The sequence below is a fragment of the Megascapheus bottae genome, chromosome 22, assembly GCF_031878675.1.
Source record: "Megascapheus bottae isolate mThoBot1 chromosome 22, mThoBot2.hap1, whole genome shotgun sequence".
In the NCBI taxonomy this organism is placed as follows: Eukaryota; Metazoa; Chordata; class Mammalia; order Rodentia; family Geomyidae; genus Megascapheus; species Megascapheus bottae.
Genome location: NC_143530.1, coordinates 21,048,877 through 21,066,395, shown reverse-complemented (window position 1 = coordinate 21,066,395; position 17,519 = coordinate 21,048,877). Strand labels below are relative to the sequence as shown.

General features: G+C 38.4%; 1 protein-coding gene across 1 annotated transcript in view; it reads right to left on the bottom strand.

The window, feature by feature from the left end:
• Positions 1-1,254: 1,254 nt before the first annotated feature.
• Mboat1 (membrane bound glycerophospholipid O-acyltransferase 1) overlaps positions 1,255-17,519 on the bottom strand; it is a 78,849-nt gene continuing 62,584 nt past the window's right edge. Inside the window, exons 9-13 of the mRNA XM_090355411.1 lie at positions 15,635-15,738; positions 12,550-12,614; positions 10,404-10,536; positions 7,329-7,480; positions 1,255-2,886 (exon numbers count right to left, since the gene is read on the bottom strand). Coding sequence (XP_090211537.1) covers positions 2,760-2,886; positions 7,329-7,480; positions 10,404-10,536; positions 12,550-12,614; positions 15,635-15,738 — 581 coding nt within the window. The 3' untranslated portion in view covers positions 1,255-2,759. The remainder of the gene's footprint in view (positions 2,887-7,328; positions 7,481-10,403; positions 10,537-12,549; positions 12,615-15,634; positions 15,739-17,519) is intronic.

Sequence of the window (17,519 nt, the reverse complement as noted above, 5' to 3'; positions counted from 1 at the left end):
ACACATACATTCTTTAATCCAGTGGACATTGTACTTAGGACAACTTAGAATCTCTGGTAATAAAAATAGCCCCAGCCTTCTGTTTAGACTCTGGTCCTAATCTTAAATTTTTTTCCTTTGGTACTGGTACTCACAAAGAAAAGGATTCAATCTCACTTCTACATGTACACCTTTTAGCACTTATGCAAGCCTCACAATGTAAACTTGTCACCCTAGGATTCACCTCCCTTCTACCAATGTTCTCCTCTCACAAATGGAGACTCTAAGCACAGTAAAAAAAAAATCTGGCCATAAATCAAGTTCAAAACCTGCATTCTAATATGGATTACTCCATATACTTTATTCCAGTGGTGATAGTAGATCATATACAAAACGTGCTCTTTTTTTTTTCTTGGTCTTGGACCTTAAATAGATTCCTGTTAGAGAGGCTCTGAAGAATTTTAGACAAGTTTATTTCCTCTTCCTTCCACGCACTCCTCCTGAAGTAGACCTGCCCAGAGATTTGGAGTGAGCTGCATGCACTGAATCCACACATACTTCCTAACTTCAGTTTCATGTGGAAGAACTCAGGTCTGCTACAGAATGGCCTCAGCTTCCCAGTTGAAGCCCACAGCTTGTTTCCCATCCACCACTGCTTCTTGGCCTGCTTCTCCCAGGCTTCCACAAATTGGAAATATAAATCATGGAAAGATGTTTGCATTGAACATATACTGACATTTTTACTTATTCCCCAAACAAGATACCATAACTACTACTTAGGTTATATTAGGTATCAACAGCCTAAATGAGGAGAATATTCATACATTATACACAAAGAATATGTCCATGTATAAGGAACTTGAGCATCCTTGGACTTTTGTAAGGAAAGGAGTCTAGAGCCCCAGATACGGAGGGGGATACGACCACGTGTGATCCCTCAGAACCAGGATTAAATAAAGGCTTCAAAAAGACAAAGTCACCACTTTCACATATCATTATTCTAACAGAAAGTACATTAAATTGAAAGAACAAATAAGGCTGTTGGATTCAAATCTCAGCTGTATCAATAACTCCATGTGGTGGGGATGTTAGCAAATCTCTAATGCTCAGTTCTCTCCTCTACAGAGAGGGAATAAGCCCTACCTGGAAATTTGGAAATAAATATCAGAAATCTTATCACAAATCAAACCATCCAAGTACTTGAGACACACATAGTAAAAAGTGAGCGTGCTGTAATGCTCAAATTTTAATCAAATAGAATTGTAACTTTGCACACATCTGTTAAAATACACACACATAAGCATGCACACAGACTTACGGATATCAGGTCTTTCTTGACACAAACAACAACAAAAAAGAATTCTTCCATTCAGTAATGAAGTATTTATTGGATGAGAAACTTTTTTACCGTCCAATTTGAACAGATTTTCTCTATCCAGATCATCTGATTGAAGGCACATGATTGCAGCATAGATTTTATTATTATTATCATTATTATTTTCTATAACATTTAATATTCTATTTCCTTCTGCCATACAGATTAGCCAATAAAATTCCACAAAAGAAGCTGTGGTACATTCATGACAAAGATAGAACAGAAAACTGCCTTCCAGTTCCTGCTTTCTAATATGATGATTCATCTAAAACAAAGCTGGGTTTAATCAGTAATGAAGCTAGAAAAATGAAAATCAGTCCCATGTGCACATCATGGTCATGATAATTAACACCTCCAGAAACCGAGGGGAAGAAGGAAAAACATCTGCTTCTCCTTACCAAAATGGTCCAGAACTTTACTTTTTGAATAAATTATTTCTTTCAAAGGTATTCTGAATGAAGGAGAGAGATTAAAGGCTGGCATCAGTGAAGATGCATTGGACTTACAAACTTATTCGATGGATGGTAACTCCTTTGTTCAACTACACATATATATATATATATATAATTTTTTAAAGTATGTTGTTGCCTTTGATGGTGTGAATATTTGTGTGTCATATCAGGGCCCCTCCTGGGCATTCAGATGAAAGCAGGTAAAATGGAAACCAGGTTCCTGGTAGACATATACAGGACACTTTGTGATTTCTCATTGTGGCTCAGTTCAGAACAAACATGGAAGGAATACATTCCTGGAGGTTGGGGGTCGGAAATGCAGTTTGAGGGCTCACTGTCAGTCCATTCAAGTGTTTGTGGTTGGTCCTCTCCATTCATATTGTTTTCAGGACTCAGAAAACCTTCTTCCATGATCCTGCTCAGCCCAGGTCCTCAGCTAGGGCACCTCTTATATTAAAAAAAAAAAAACCAGGAATGTCACAGTCAAAGGGTTTGGAGGGAGGAGGGGAGGGACAGAAAGGGAGGGATGAAGACAGGGAGAAAAAAAATCTCTGACAAATCACAGGAATCATCTCCTAACTTCCAGGGCCAATGCCTAGATTCCCAGCACCCAGATTTCAACTTAAAATGATATCAGGAAAGTAAAGACCCAAAATTCCAGGAAGGACTATCTCAGAAGCTCTGGCACTTTCTCTGTACCACTCCATCACTGATAAGTCCCGTAAAATATTAAGACACATAAATTGGACATGGCTAATTTAACTGTACGAAAAAAGGGCTATGTAAAAATACTCCCTGCAGTTCAAAGAAAAAAAAAAAAGGATGCACGTAAACATCGCCTCTAAAGTCACTGAAGAACCCTTAAGCTTTTGTATTTCATCTTTCCAATGTCTTGCAACGTTGTTTTGTGTGAGGTTTTTTTAAATTTTTTTTTTTAGCTTTTCTCAACGGTATCAGTCTGTCTTCTTCTTATGAACAGAGTTCAGACGCTGAGGTTGCTTTTGAATGTGAGCTGGTGGCTTGATTGGCAGAAGAAGTATTATCAGGAGACTTGCAATGTGTAAGTAAAAGTACATGGATCTAGAGATAAAACAAACCAACATTAATTACATTTGAAAGACGGGAATAAATGGAGAACAACACATAATCACAGCTCCAGGAGGGAAAGTCTGTATCTCAGGCTTGCCTAAATCCCCTCCAGGTTGTACTCCACTAGGTAGGTGAGCAGGCCAGGCTGAAACAGTAATTCTATGAGCTCATAGGCAAACTGATACAGAATGATCCGGTCAACATATAATCAGGCCAAAAGAATTAATCCCAGGGAAGCCAGAAATCCCTAACATAAGGACTTAGAAGGCTACATTCAAACCTAACACTGTCTTCTGTATCAAACCCAGCTTAATTTTTCCCATATGCTCTTTCATCAGGTGTAAGAGCTTCTTTGTAACTTATGAATGAGAAGGATCCTGGTTTTTGAAGCTTTCATCTACAAACTTGAAAATAACTGTCATCCAAACTAATAAGAAACAGGTTTGACTTTGGAGACTATTTGGTTTTTATTTTCAAAATGCAATGTTCAGTACAGTGTAGATGTCCCCAAAATGCTGGTCAGAGCAGATCAATAAGTATATATTCTTAGAATAGCTGGCACTTAGCATATTGTTCTAGATGCATCTGGAAAGGTTGAGCTTATACTTCCTCCAATGCGTTCTTAAGATGAAAGAAAAATGATGTTAAAAGAAGGAGGAATTACAATTGATTTGTTTCAGTCCTCAGTTTCTGTAATTGCAATGCCAGGCATATTATAACTAAACAATTCATGTTTGGGCTAAATCCCCCTTTTAGCAAGAAGAAAGACTATGGATGATTCAAGAGTATTAACATATCCTCATTAACTTACTCTTTCCTTCATTGTTTACTGTTAGAATATATGAAGCATGAAGCTAAAAAAATAGCTCAATTACAAGAGTCCTTGCATGGTATGTATGAAGCCCTGGGTCTAACTTTCAGCACTGCATTTCTATTAATTACAATTACAAAAAAATAAACGAAAAAAAAAATCAGTACGAAGCATTAAACCAAGATCTACAAAAGAACTAAGTTTCTGGGTAGGAGTTTGGCCTAGTGGTTGCACTATGTCCTTTCATCTGGAACTAGTTTCAGGCTTTCTGCTGAGAAATTCACAGATACTCAAATCCCTTGTCAAACATGGCACAGTATTTACATATACAATCCAGACACATCTGCCTTCAGACTTTACAAACATCTCGAGGTTACTTGTGCTACTTTAGGCATTGCAAATGCTGTATGAATAATCCTTCTACTTTTTTGCTTAGGGAATAATGAGAAGAAAAGTTTGTATAGGTTAAGCTAGAGACAAATATCTTTTCCTCTGTAGATAAAGAGTGCAGGGAATGCTGAGGACCCTGTATGTGATTAAGGTCTTTAGCAGCACAATACATAGAGTAATCAACCATCTCATTCACTATTAAGAGAAAAAATGCTCTTTAGGTAAACCTGCTGGGTCAACAGTGGACTCTACAAGGACACTTTAGCCATAGTTAACTGAAGCTTTCAGAATCAACACACTGAATATGTTTTACCCTGTCTTTCACTTGCCTAAATCTACACAAGAGCAATGTTAATAAATTAAACTGAACAATCTGACCATCCAGTGAAATGAATTTCAATTTCCTTAGCATCCTGTATTTAAAACAGTCTATTTTTCTTCTAAAATTCTGAGAAAGGTTTTATCCACAAAACCTATATTGAGCATGATTGGCAATGACAAAGTTTCTACATATAGCATTATCTACTTGAAGATACATCAGTGTATGAGGATTTTGCTTCCAAAATGTTTTAAGAAAAGGCTTCTTTCATGACACATTTAGGTGTTCGTTATAGTTGGGTTCACTGGAAAATTAAAGGAAGAAGTTGAAAATTTTAAAGCTGAAATTAGAAGACACTTTAGACTAAAAACAGACTAGTAATCACAGATACTTGGAAGGCAGTTTGTAGAAGGATCAGTGTTTAAACTTAGTATACACAAAAAATTAGCAAAAGTCTGCCTTGAATAAGCTGGACAGGGTGACAGCTACCTATAATTCCAGTTACATACAGGAGGCCATAGGAAGAAAGTTCATGGTCTGAGGCCAGCCCCAGGTAAACGCATGAGGCATTATGTGAAAAATAACAAGACAAGAAAGGACTATGGGAATGACCCAACTGGTAGACCTGTGGCCTAGCAAGTAAGAGTTCCTGAGTTCAAATCCAAGTACTGGCAAAATCAAAACTAAAACCAAAAACATAGACTCGTTAGTAAAATAAAGAGCATCAGGAAGTTAAATGTCAAGCAATATTAGAGAAGTGAGTTTGCATACAGCTGTGGTTCACTGTCAGGCCCAGGTAAGGAAGAATCTGGAAAGAAACTAGACTGCCCTTCACTAGATCGTGAAATTTTCATTGCTTTGACCAGTGTCAGTGGTTTTCTTAAGAGATTCTGAATTTTTTTAAAAAAATTACATATAATAGGTCTATAAAAGGCACAGGCAGGCAGCTGGGTGCTGGTGTCTCATACTGTCATACAAACTATTCAGGAGGCTGAGATCTGAGGATCACAGCTGGAAGCCAGACTGAGCAGGAAAGTGTGCCCTTTATCTCCAATTAACCACCAGAAAACTGGAGGTGGAGCTGTGGCTCAAAGTAGTAAAGCCTTAGCCTTAAGCAGTAAAGCTCAGAGGCCCAGGCCCTGAGATAAAGCCCCATGACTGGAAACAAACAAACAAAAACCACAGACATGTGGCTTTCAACATTAAAATAAATAAAATTAAAAATTCATTTATTTCACGACATATCACATATGTAGTGAAACACACATATCAAATATTTAATACCTTATGTACTTGGGAACCACGATTGAAATATGTAATGAAGAACTGATCTGGATAAGAATTTAATTATATATACTATATATCTGGCATGTAAAATATGGCATAGATAGGTACATACACAATATATGATATATATTATATAATACACATCCATCTACAGATATATAGATACTTGGAAGGCAGTTTGTATAAGAACTGGTGTTTAAACTTAGTACAGGCAAAAAGTTAGCAAAAGTCTGTCTTGAATAAGATGTGTTTCTATATATCTACGGATATATAGATGCATATGTATTATACAATTCATATATGTATATATATTATAGAACACACACATGTATAGGTTTGTCTATAATAAAAAGCCTGGGTTTAAGTGTGTATGTGTATATGTTTATATATGAATGTATTCATGTACATGCATGAGACAGATAATATTACATTAGATAATCTCTAACAGACCAAATAGACAAAAAATGTTCTATTCTAAATAAAGATGCTTCTTAAAAAATGTGTTAGATTCTTTCTTATAGAAATGAAAAACTGCTTGATAGCAACTTGATCCTACCCTTGAATCACTGCCTAGGTGTCTGACTTGTCACATGCTTTAGTTAGTTAAATGCCTGATATCACAAACATTTTCACTTAGTCTGATCTACAAGCAGTGATCTGATTCCAAAATAACTTATCTCAAAGATTTTTAGTAACTACATTACTAATCTTGCCATTAAAGGAACTTTATGACTGAAACTCAGGTCTAGCACCTATAGGCTGTGTGAATCGTGTTACAGTCTACCCTCCAGAGTCTCCACATTCTCACAAGATAAATGGGAGTGCTAATGTTTAACCCTCTCTCCTCATCTCACCATCACTCCCTCCTGACTCTGTGTTCTGCCCCAATTCATTTTATATCCAGTGTTCTCTGTATATATCTACCCTTCTCTTATAGAGAAACCTACTCTGTTCCCATGTCAAGGATACCTTACCCACTGGTCCAACACACACTGTGCCTACGTTAGTCCCAGTGCAAAACCACCATCAATTAGCATGACACAATCGATTAACATGAAACAACAACCAATTAACATATGACAATTTCAAGTCTGCAGTTTATTTGTTGCAAAAGAGAAGGATCACATATCTTTTCTGTAAAGGCTGCTGGTCTCAGGTGTGTGCCTCCCTTTCCATACTCTATTCAACATTCTTCCCTGTCCTTCCCCTGTTCATCTTGAAACACAAATCCCCATGTGTATTTAACAAGAACCTCATCTCAGAAAAAAAGAGCCCTACCCATGTCAGCCAATCCCAGAGGCTGGCAGCCTCCTGCTCTCATTTCCAGCCCCAACTCTTCCAACATAGTTTAATCTCCAGGATAAAGAGCCAAGGGCATGCCCCCACGCCCCATGAGTGCCCCTAAATATCATAGAATTCCTGTCAACTTTCTTGGAAGGTATTGATATTCATATGTTGGTATCTGTGGGATAGTCATTTTTCTTAAAGTTTCTATACGTTTTTCTCCACTTGAAGTCACATTTAGGAATTCTTTATATCATCTTAGTACACTGATTTAATTTACTAAGTCAAACACAGAAAACAGACCACCTTCCTGAGTAGCAGCTGACAACAATGGAAACTTACTTGTACAAACTGATGGTTGGTTCAACTGCCAACATAACAAAGGGTGCTGCTGTGTACGATACAGCCAGCTGAGTGACCGCCCAGGTAACTGCATCATAAACAACTTTGAGAGGTTTTGAAGACAGGAAGTAATGTCTGTAGTTACTCCTTACCTGGAAGTCAAGGAAGGCAAAAGTGGGAGGTTGGAGGTGGCAAAAACCAAACTGTACTCCATCTAAAGGCAGGAAACCTTGGCAACACCGGCTATAGAATATAACCAGACTTCTGAGTTCTATTCCCAACTAAAAATACCATTATGGCTTTTCACATATAAAAGAAAATATATATTCACTATAGAAAATGGTTTAACAAACAACTAAGAAATTTATTTTTCTTGTTCAATATCTCCCAAGGAAAAGGACTCTTGCAAAACTTGGCATGTGGCCTTCTGAAGCTGTGTTCTATTTCTATGTATGCATATTTATATTCTTAATGGAACCAATATATTTTTAGCCTGCCTTTTTTGTTTTGTAATCTATTGTGGATAGTAGTTCCTCATGTTCATAAATATTAATTTCCAGTATGATTTTTAATTGAATTATAGAAAAGTTAGCTTGTTTTCCCATCCCATTTTGCTACTATAGTAATTCTGTGATGCATAATAATATAAATGAAACTTTACTGTTTCTTCATAATTTCCCTCGGGTAACAGTAATACAAACAGTGATACTTGTAATAGTGTAATAGTTAAGTGATACTTGAGTAATAATATTTGGGTAATAGCTATTATTATTACTTCAAGCAAACACAGCTACCACAATGGTATTTTTAGCTTACTGTGTGCCAAATCTGTACACAATTGTGATTGCCTCTTAATTCTCCCAAGAAGCAAGTATCATTATTCCCATTTATATATGAGGGAAGTGAGGCACAGGTCTTTAAGTCTATATAACTCAGCTTGACTCCAGAAAGACATCCAGTTTCTAGGGTCAAGAATAAAAGGCAGGACTGGGAGTTTGGTCTACTGGTAGAGTGCTTGCCTAGCATGCATGAAGACCCGGGTTCGATTCCTCAGTACCACATACATAGAATAACGCCAGAAGTGATGCTGTGGCTCACGTGGTAGAGCCACAGCAAGGACACTGCTCAGGCCCTGAGCCCAAGCTCAGGACTGGAAAAAAAAAAGTCTCAAGAATAAAAGGCAGAGCTGAAAACAATGGCTGTCTTCAAAAGCAGTTGCACTTCACACAGGAAAATCTTCCAAGTCCATGGCTGCCTGATGAGCTAAACCTCTTCTCCTCAGCCCTTATCCCCTCAGGACAAACAGCAGAGATCAATCCATGAGCAACATTGGGCCTTGGGTATGAGATTTCTTTCTGCCAGTCCTGGGGCTTGAACTCAGGGCCTGAGCACTGTCCTTGGGCTTTCTCAAGGCTAGTCCTTTACCACTTAAGCCACACCACCACTTTCGGCTTTTTCTGTCTATGTGGTACTGAGGAATCGAACCTAGGTCTTCATGCATGATAGGCAAGCACTCTACCACTAAGCCAAATTCCCAGCCCCTGGTATGAGATTTTTATCAGATAACTTCTGGAGGCTTAAGACCATACTTTATTCTCCAAGGGAAAACAGAAGCATTGCTCTGAAGACTGTTTACTTTCTATCCTTTACTCAATATCCTTGTGAAAATGTTTCTGCACCCTCCAAAAGGAAGGATCTACATAAATCAAAGCCTTTATGTCAGCTGAGAACATGGAACTAAGAATATCCTAAGGAATTACACTCTGAATATATTAACAAGCTCAAAATGTGACCTTTATTGCTTAGCCTGCTCTGGCCATCTGTTCTTATGGTTTCCTTTCCTGGGGTAGTTATATGGACAGCAGGAAAGAAAATGTCTTCCTTGTTTTCCCTGTACAAGTATTTGTAGCATGCCTTTAATTCACCTTGTATACAAACAGACTGCAGCAGAATTCCAACTGAAACAGGAACTCCTCAGGGAAGAGGCCTTGTTTGGTTCATTGTCACAGTGTGGCCGTGGTAATTGTGATTGCCCCAAGACAGAGCTTCTGACATATTTAGAGAATGGATAAATTCAAGTGAATAGCTATGCTGGAGGCTAGGGTTCCTACATTCATTTCTCAAATAACAGTTCAAAAAATGGCCTGGCATCTGAAGTCAGGAAAACCCCAGTTGTGATCAAAGATTAAAATTAAACTGAACACAAAATTACATTTGACAATCAAAGCACTTGGAATTGTAATTACTTCTACACATGTTGGATTTTCTTGCAAGACAGTCACATTTTTAAAAATTCCTGCAGTATCCTGCTTTATAACAAGCAAAGGAACAGACTAGGACAAACCAAAGGCTCCTCAAAAGCTGTAAAATAGAAAACTGTGAAAATCACAAGTCATTTTACATAAGCTAAGTGAACTAGATTCAGTAGGAGAACACAGAGGTTAGATTCATCTCTCAAGGCACGGTTCCTATCCTACTATTGTGAGCTACTGTGAATTATTTCTAGACTTAGGATAACGAAATGAGAAACCAAGCAGGTTATAAGCAAACTAAAGTTCTTATTGTTTTCTGGCCAGTCCTGGGGCTTGAACTCAGGGCCTGAGCACTGTCCTTGGACACTTTTTTTTTTTTTGCTCAAGGCTAGAGCTCTGCCACTTGAGCTACAGCACCACTTCCTGCTTTTTCTATGTATGTGGTACTAAGGAATCGAACCTGGGTCAGGGTGCATGCTAGGCTACTTCCTAGGCCAACCTCCTAGTCCCCAAACTAAGGTCCTATAGAACCTATATTCATTAATAAAAGCACCATCATCTGTAATTAGTAGACTGCATATGTGGTATTCTTTAATAATTAAAAAAACATGTTCGTCCCTTAAGGTAATAAATATTGCTCCTAGAATACTGTAAAACTTGTGAAAACAATGTTAACTATTTTTGTAACAAGTTCCTATATATTATGAAGGCTTTTGCATAATGTCTGAGTTTTCACACTATTCCCTCTGTCTTTTCCATGCCCAATTCTTGCAAGGACCTAAAACAACAAAACATGCAGGTATCACTGCTCAAGAATGCTTACCACTCTAGCTGCTAATGTGACAGGGACTCCAGTTAAGAAGGTAAAATAGTATCCAGGATAGACACCATGCCACAAAGCAGACAATATGAAGGTTAGCACCGTGGGATACCATGGAACTCGCTCATAACATATACTGTGAAGACAGAAAGGAACAACAGCCCCAAGTGAAAACACTGGACATTTGTAGCTACACACCTGCTTCTTTCTGGAGCAGAAATCATGTGATTCATTATTACTGCAGCGCCTGGAATAAATTAACCGCCACCAGAGCCTTTCTGTCTTCCATGAATCATGGGATAGCTCAGTCATGTTAGGAGCTGTTAAAAAGGTTTTAGTTTAGTCAAGTAATGGTCTGGAGCCCAATGCACTCTAATAAAGGTCAGCAAGCGAGACCACCAGTGGTCTCATCTACTAGTGATATTTTAGGAGAGGAGTTGGTCAGGGTTCAAGGCCATCCATGACATAAAAAGCTCACAAGATTCCATCTCACCCAATAGCTGGGCACCATGGTATGTCCCTGTCACTCCAAGCTATAAAGAAAACTCAATGACTCCACACAGTGGCACATGCCTGGCAACTCAGTGACAAAGGGAAGCCCAAGTAGGAGAATCACAGTCTAGGCCAGCCCTGGCATGAAGCAAGACCCCATCGTAAAAATATCCAGAGCAACAGAGAGCTGGCAGAGTGGCACAATGGGTAGAGCATCTATCTGCCTAGCAAGTGTGAGGCCTTTTGCTCAAACTCCAGTACTGTAAAGAAAAAGAAAAGGCATACTGTAATCCCAGTTCTGAAGGAGGCAGAGGGCAAAGACTGTGACCCTCCTTTATGTGAAATGATTGTGACAAGAAGTGGTTTTGATTTCAGATTTAGTGTTTCTAGAAAAATTTTTAAATAGCTTTCACTTTTTCATATGCACACATGTATGTTCAGTCATCTGTAACTATAAACTCCTGACAGAAACTATGTGGCTCTTAATGTGTTAGAATTACTCGATATAAAAAAATGACTGTTCATGTTAAAAAAATTTGCATTTCTTCTTTAAAACAAAAAGCCAAATTTTTTTTAAAAAAATGGCATGATTGGATCACTTTTCAAAAAAAATCATGTGCTTGCTTGGAAAAATTACTACACATCATTTCTCCTTTGCCCCCAAGTTCTAACTCATGAAGGATCGTGATCAACCAGATGTAGATTTGCCTTGCAATCAGATGTGTTACACCCATGATCCTAGTACTCAGGAGGCTGAGCAGGAGGATACTGAGTTAGAGGCCAGCTTGGGCTGCACAGAAACCCCAAGACCAGCATGGGTTACATAGTGAGATTCTGTCTCAACAAACAAACAAAACACCCAGTGCAATCTGTTAAAATACGCACATTCACTAGATAAAGTTTGCTGCGCCAAACACAGCATATTATTAGTTCTATAATAAGCAATGTTTCTATAATAAAAGTGGAACGTGAAGGGAAACAAAGAGGCAGAAAAGGCTAAACAAAAATGTGCACATAAAGAACAGACATATCTGGGGAAGCACAGAGCTGGTAGTGCTAGGGAAGCACTCTGCAAGGAGCTGACAGCCACCCTAACATCTGAGGGACAGACTGGTGTCATGATGGCAGGCAGCATAGGACTCAGGTCACAAACCTAGTGGTGGAGAAAGACCATTAGGGCTCATGTTTATCACAAATTAGCTGTGTGTGTTGTTGGGCAAGTTGCATAACCACTCCATATGAAGCGATTAACTCAGAAAGTGGAGCTAATGATGATCCACATCCCTTGTGATTGACACTAGGAATAAAGGAGTGGCTGGAACCCAGGAATAGAGCCCTGCATGATAACTTGACAACTCTCTCAAATCCTTACCTGTCTATTTTCTCATATACAGGGCACATGTTAGAATGATATATGATATATGTGAATATATGTACGATGGCAACACCACTGTGAATGCCACCCAACTGGTGAAAATCATTGTCAATCAATCACTGAGTAAGATCCTCCAAATGAGCAATCAACTGGGTTACTTCTTTCAAACCATCAAAACAAAGTTTCATCAAAGGTTGATGATAGGCTACTATTTTTCGTCGTAAGCATTCCACCCTCCCCATATGCCAGGGCCAGTAATGAGGTGGGCTTTGTTTTGCTTACCACTTTAGCCAAATTGATGTCTGAATGTTCCAGTTTTCCAAGTACATTTTGAAACTTGTGGCAGTCTAGAAGGAGGAAAACACATATCATTCGCTTTAAAAAACCAAATCCTCCCAGCAAAGGCAAGTCTTCCCCCAAGAAGTCCCTTAGCAGCAGATGTGATGTGGTATTTCAAAAGTGATTTACCCACAGCTGAGAGTAAATCAGCGTGCCATCACTCGCCATAAAAGTGTCCTGGTGTTTCTGAGATTTGCATTGTAACGAACACAACATGGCTGGCAGACTCTCAGCTCCTCTGAATTTACTTTCAAATTATAACAATACTGAAAGAATAGTTTATGGCTTTTCCTTCCATTGGTTAAACTGTTTTTAAATCATCTGTATTTTAAAACTTAATAATCTTTAAGGGGACTTAAGTACAAAATAAGTTTCATTTTGCAAATAAAGAGCCTTCATAGAGACCATTGAGATATAACTGTCTTCTTTATGAGGTCACCTACAAACTAGGTCAGTCTTATGCGCTGATTTCTATAAATAGCTACCCCATTCCAAATGCTACCAATTGTGTATGAGATAGTAATGGAGTTTATGCATGAAGGGATCCCAAAACAGAAAAGAAAACAAAGAAATAGCACCCAACTGGCAATAATATAAGTCAATCAACCACTGAAGAAGATCCACCCCCAAATACATGATCAATTAGGTTTTCTCATTCAAAGCACCATAAAAAGTCTTACCAAAGGTTGGTAGTAAAATGTAGGAAGCAAGCATATGGGGACAATTTCTAAACAAAGTGAAAAGGGCAAGGACCTTTTTTTTCCTGTTAATGTTTCTTCAGCTATAAGAAAATCTTACACAGGCCACAGGCTAGCTTTCCTGTGATATGTTTAAATGGGAGAAAGAAAAGGAGAGAATAAGATAGATGAGATATAAATGGAACAACAGATAGAAAGATGAAAGAGACAGACAGATACGATAAACAGATATATGAGATAGATACAGATGACAGATAAGACAGATTTTTATTGCAAGATTTATTATTATTATTATTATTATTATTAGAAACCCTACGGAATTTTTGCTATACATTTCTGTGTAGGAATAAAAGGTTACAAACAGGCTCAGGATCCCTGAAAAATCAAACATCCCTGTTTTACTTTTGCTCTTTGCCCCTTATCAAACACAACTAATACACATGGAACATAATAACTTAGCCTTTGACTTGGAACACACGACTCAAAGGGAAAGGATTTTTCTTTTGATGTGCCACCAGGGTGCAGCTTGAGTAGCCAAGAGTCACAGGACCATGCCAAAGGTCATTTAACCACAGTGCTCCAGGACAGCTGGTCAGTCAGTAGTCCAGAAGATTGGAGGGAATGAAAAATCACAGTGGGAAAAGGGAAGAAAGTCATGATACACTTAGGCTTTGTCTGACATCACCTCTCTAGATAAAAAGATGCTTCTAGATGGCCTGTATGCTCTTCTACAAGTGAGAGGTGGCTGAGAAGCCTGGCTTGTCCCCTGAAGATGTGGTTTACTGTGATAGGAAGCACCAATACACAGCATTACGCTTCCTTAAGAAAGCACCCAGACACGACTTCGGCTTTTCCCTTGTCAGGCTTAGCAAGGCTTTCTACGCACAGGAGTGCTCAGGTTCTCTAGAATGATCTAAAAACGAGTGCTTTTTTTTCCTATAATGGAACTCAATATTTATTGACTCTGATTAACCTAAGTGATCAAATAACACTATGAATTTAAGTCGAATGTATGATGTATTTTATTTGGTTAGTTAATGGTCATAAAAGTGCTCCTATTTTTTTTCTGCTTACTTGCCTTTTGAAGCAACAATATCTATGAAGCCACAGGAGGTAAAGGAAAGAAAAAAGAAAAGGCCAGAGGAAGAACAGGAGAAGTAGAAGAAATCCATACACCTCCCATACTTAACAAATTAAGTATTTGTGAAAGGCTACTGGAGGCTGTCCAAATGCAAACTTGAGCAGAAGAAAGTAGCTTTCTCCATGGTTCTACTGGCTGCATTTCCAGCAAATGTGGGTGGAAAGTGGTCAGACTCACTGGCTTCATTCACTGAAAACAACTCTCTGGGGCAAATCCTCCATTGGCCCTGGATGGGTGGAAAATCAAATCCAACAACAAACAAGAGCTGCACTGCATCTGTACTGGTATTTATGGCCTTCCATTGCTAGAAGGAAAGGCTCTTAATATGACATGTCATTCCTGTAAATCCTAATGTTAACAAAGCAAAGAAAATAAAGAATGAAGCCCCAATAAGTCTGCATTTGCTGGTGAACAGTAGTCCAAGAATAAAAAACGCAAGTGAGGAAGCACACTCGATCCTAGTGGCCTGAAAGCTGAGTTCAATCACAATCCTTCTGAATAGCAAATGTGTTAAAACTGTTTCCAAGAGATTCACAGAAACCCTCGCAGTATTGAAATCTAAATGCAGGAACTTCCCGAGTCTATGTACTTGGTGGAAATAAGCAGAATGTGAACAAGAGAAACTGACATTTGCACTTTCTAGTTGAGAAAAAAAATAGAAATGTAAACAAGAGAAAGATTTTCCTGGCTCTTTTTAAGATTCTTGGTGTCCTTTTTCTTTCTCTTGGACTATTAAAACTGCGAAAGAAAATGTCTATTTAAAAAGGAAAACAGGCGGGTGCGGTGGCTCACATTTGTAATCGTAGCTACTCAGGAGGCTGAGATCTGAGGATCAAGGTTCAAAGCCAGTCTGGGAACAGAATGACCTGAGACTCTTATCTCCAATTAACCTCTAGAAAACAGGAAGTGGGGCTTGGTTCCAAGGGTAGGGCAGTAGCCTTAAGCTGAAGAGCTCAGGGATAGTGCCCAGGTTGAGTTCAAGCCCCATGATCTACCAAAGGGATAAAAAAAAAAAAAGGAAAACAATAAAACAAAAAAAAAAATCTGAGATGTAAAATGTCCAAAAGCCTACAGGGCTGGACCTTTCCCACAACAACTTTTTCTCAAACACACTCTGGTGAAGGATCTCAGGATAGTGTACCCAAAGAAAACTGCTTGCTTGACTCATGCTGGAAGTAAATGTACTCACCTCGATTTTCCAGATGTTTAGGTTAGACAACAGATCCCAATGGAAATTTCCATTCTTATCCACGCCACTGAATCCAAAGCCGGCTGCATTATTCACTGCATCCGCTGTGGTTTTTAAAACACTGTTATTAGGATACAGAACAAAAACAGAACTGTGGCCTTAAAAGAGTCCAAATATGGGGTTGTGGAGAAAAAGGAACCTTACTACACTGCTGGTGGGATTGTAAACTAGTTCAGCCACTCTGGAAAGCAGTGTGGAGGTTTCTTAAAGAACTGAAAATTGACCTTCCCTATGATCCCGCCATACCACTTCTGGGCATCTACCCTGAACATCATAACCCAAGATATGATAAGGACACCTGCTCAGCTATGTTTATCTCTGCACTATTCACAATAGCCAGGTGATGGAAACCATCCAGATGCCCTACTGCAGACGAATGGACACAGAAAATGTGGTATAGATATATAATGGAATTCTACAATGTAATGTCTAGCCAACAGACAAGATAAACTAACAGTATTTGCAGGAAAGTGGATGAATCTTGAGTGAGACAAGACCAAAGGAACAAAAGGCACATGGTATCCTTAACATGTGGCTATTAGATCCAAACAGTGCAAGAGCGAGGACTCAATATTTGCATACCCAATAATATGGACATGGTACAGGAAATATAAACACAACCACATAGATATAAAAACTTATGACTCTATAGATATAATGTTTTATTACATTGATTAATATGTATCTATGATATACAAACCCTTAGCCTAATTTTGATTATGTTCTCAAAATTAAGAGCCTGTGATTGTATATAGAGATTCCCTTCTTGAATACTTGTTCGTTAAACACGTCATTTGAAATACGATGTAAAAATCAATGTTAATAAATTCTTTAATAAAAAAAGAGTCCAAATATATGTCTACCTTCAATGTTGAGCATAGGTGGGTTTCTTGGAAAGAGAGCCAAAAAAAAAAAAAAAAAGAAACAACCCAGTGTCATTATGAGCCTAACAAATATAGTTGGCTGGTTGAGCCCCTCATTCATTCCTAGCATCTACTGGGCACATACTAAGACAAAAAGGTATGGAGGCTCATCAGAATGAGAATGAGAACAGTAGGGTTTGGTAACCAGTTCTAAGAAGGAGGGAAAGAAAAAGAAAGCTACGAAATACACATATGCTCATAGCAGAGATCAGAAGAAACAAGGGACCCAGTGGAGTATCAAGAACTGTCCCTCAAGAGAAAGAAAGTTCTCCAAAGGATGCACTAAGTCAGGAGGAGAACCGGGTCTGAGAGAAAAACTTGAGCTCATCCTGGATGTAAGAATGGTAGAGGCAGTAGGATAGCAGCTTGTGCTGCCCAAGTTCACTAAGAGAAAAGCTAAAAGTTGAGATAAAGAAGAGATCTACAGCTAGGAATGTGGGATCGACTGCAACAGAGGTTACTTGCGAGCCACTGGGCAAAGCCATCCTACTCATGAAGTCATTCTCAAACTTCCTGTTTCTGTCTTTATTTACTTCACTGCGCTATAAGGAAATGTGTGCCTGCAGCAAATATTTTGCTTCTAATCAATTCCTTAACGAAATGTTTGACTAATCAAATACAGACATGAGGAACTGCTATGATGGCCACGACACTAATTATCTCTTTTCATTCATATTACTTCAAATTCATCTTATTTTTATTTCAAGAAAATTAGGAAGTTTTCTTTAAGAAAATAATTACCATTCATTTAGTCCTATCACTGCGATGTCTTAAAGAAAGCCTTCCTATATAAGGTCAAGTCCAAAATAACAGCCTTTAGAAAAGCTACTCTACCAAAGAAAACAAACTGTTGTAAGATGGGGATATGGCTGTATAGCTGCACACTTTATCTAGCAAGTGTT